This window comes from Trypanosoma conorhini (assembly GCF_003719485.1).
Source record: "Trypanosoma conorhini strain 025E chromosome Unknown Tco_14.4_contig_01249, whole genome shotgun sequence".
NCBI classification, from domain to species: Eukaryota; Euglenozoa; class Kinetoplastea; order Trypanosomatida; family Trypanosomatidae; genus Trypanosoma; species Trypanosoma conorhini.
In genome coordinates this window covers 1,388-3,232 of record NW_021705310.1, presented here as the reverse complement: position 1 = coordinate 3,232, position 1,845 = coordinate 1,388, and the positions used below count along the sequence as shown (strand labels likewise).

Sequence of the window (1,845 nt, the reverse complement as noted above, 5' to 3'; positions counted from 1 at the left end):
CGGCTGCCTCTGTGTGTCTCTTTCCTTTGGGTTCAATATCTTCAGTGGCGATCTGCAGAAGGCGTATCATCTTTCGCAGGCAGACATGTCGACCATAAGCACAGCGGGTATTGTCTTTGCCTGCTTTGGCGTGGGGCCTGTCTTCGTGCTGGGGCTCGTACTGACCACTGTCGGTGCGCTGCTCATGGCACTGACGGTCCAGCGGCGCCATCGCTGCCACCGTGTTGCGGCTGTGCGTCTTCAACGGCATCCTTAACTTTGGCACGGGTGTCTATGACCTTGCGTGCGTCGTGACCGTTCTCAGCCCATTCCCAACGCGGAGAGGTGTGATTGTGGCTGTAATGAAGACGTGCATTGGGCTGGCGTCCGCGATTTTTGGGGCGATTCAGTTGGCCTATTTTGAGGGCCAGCCGACAAACTACTTCTTCTTCCTGATGGGTTTTGGCGGTCTTGCGCGCTGCTGCTGGTGCGCCCGCCCCCGTATTTAATGACTGATCACGAGCGAAGTCGACTGACGGCGGCGGAGGCGGAAAGGCGCGCTGCGACGAAGGCCGTGTATTTGACGCAGCAGCCGCCCTCCATGCGCTTTGCGATTGGGTTTGCGGCTGTGCTGTTTCTCATCTTATGCCTTCCGTTGCAGAGTGCGTTGGTGGCGTACCTGCGCCTGCGGTGGGGGTATCGGAACGGCTTTGCCGTCACGACGATTGTCGTCCTGGGCGTTTATCCCATTGCTGCCGTGCCCTTCCGCTTTCTGGACCGAAGCTGGAAGTGTTGGCGCCCCCCAACCTCCGAGGGAGAGGGCGCCGCCGAGCAGCACGAGCCGGCCAGCGACAGGCCGGCAGCGGCCCCGCCGATGGAGACGGACTACGTCGCGCCGCAGTACCAGACCAGATTTATCCAGAGTCTCTGCACAGCGAAGCTCTGGGCGATCTTTTGGTCGCTGTTCTGCACACTCGGGACTGAGTTTGTCATTCTAACAAACTCGCGGTTGTTTTTTTTACTCCGCCATGTCTGGGGAGGAAATTGACGATTCCCTCAACGCACTGCTAACAGTGCTGAATGGCGTGGGAAGTGCATTTGGCCGCCTGATAATGAGCGCCCTTGAGGTTTGGTCGCAGAGGCGGGGGGCGGAGAGTCGTATTCCCATCGCGCTCTCTCTGTTTCTGCCAACCATTGCGGTTGCCTTGATGGCGGTGCTCTTCCTCACGATCAGCAGCAGGACATTCTGCCGATTCCGTACGTTATTGGGGCACTGGGCAACGGCATCATCGCAGCTGTGACGATTCTTGTGGTGAATACCATCCACGCACGGGATCCCGGTCTGCACTACAATTTCTGTTTCTTTGCCACCACATGCTCCTCCATACTGCTTAACCGCCTTTTGTACGGTGAGTGGTACACACGGGAGGCAAGGAGGCGAGGTGTTGATGTCTGTTTGGATCGTGCTTGTGTGCAGTTCCCACTGTTTGTGATGCTCGGATTCAACGTGACGGCCTTCTTCTCCAACCCTGCGTGCACTGGGAGTACGTGAAGCTGAATCGTGAGGTGCTGGAGGAGCGGCGTCGCCGCCTTGAAGAGGAGCAGGAGGAATGGGGGTGCGATGATCCGGAATGGCTCCTTCCTTGTGGATCAGGTGGAGGAGCTTCGGGGAGAGAGGGCACTGACCGTGGGAGATTCCCTCGATGGCACTGCCCACATGGGTGCGAGGGCCGCGACGCACGCTGTCATTTGCTGCGAGGATGGAGGGAAGCACGGCGGCGTCGGCGCTGTGGGCGCGCCGCCAGGCAGGTAAGCACCTGTCGCGGTGGCGGCCGCCGCTGTTGTGTTGTCGTCGTGCGTATGTGT

The 1,845-nt window shown here is 59.2% G+C and overlaps 1 protein-coding gene across 1 annotated transcript; it reads left to right on the top strand.

Moving 5' to 3' along the window:
- Positions 1 to 487: 487 nt before the first annotated feature.
- On the top strand, positions 488 to 1,027 carry Tco025E_09727 (uncharacterized protein; the record flags this gene model as incomplete). The annotated part of the gene is made up of 1 exon (XM_029376537.1): positions 488 to 1,027. One exon carries the CDS (start codon positions 488 to 490, stop codon positions 1,025 to 1,027), a length of 540 nt encoding a protein of 179 aa, XP_029223414.1.
- Positions 1,028 to 1,845: the final 818 nt, after the last annotated feature.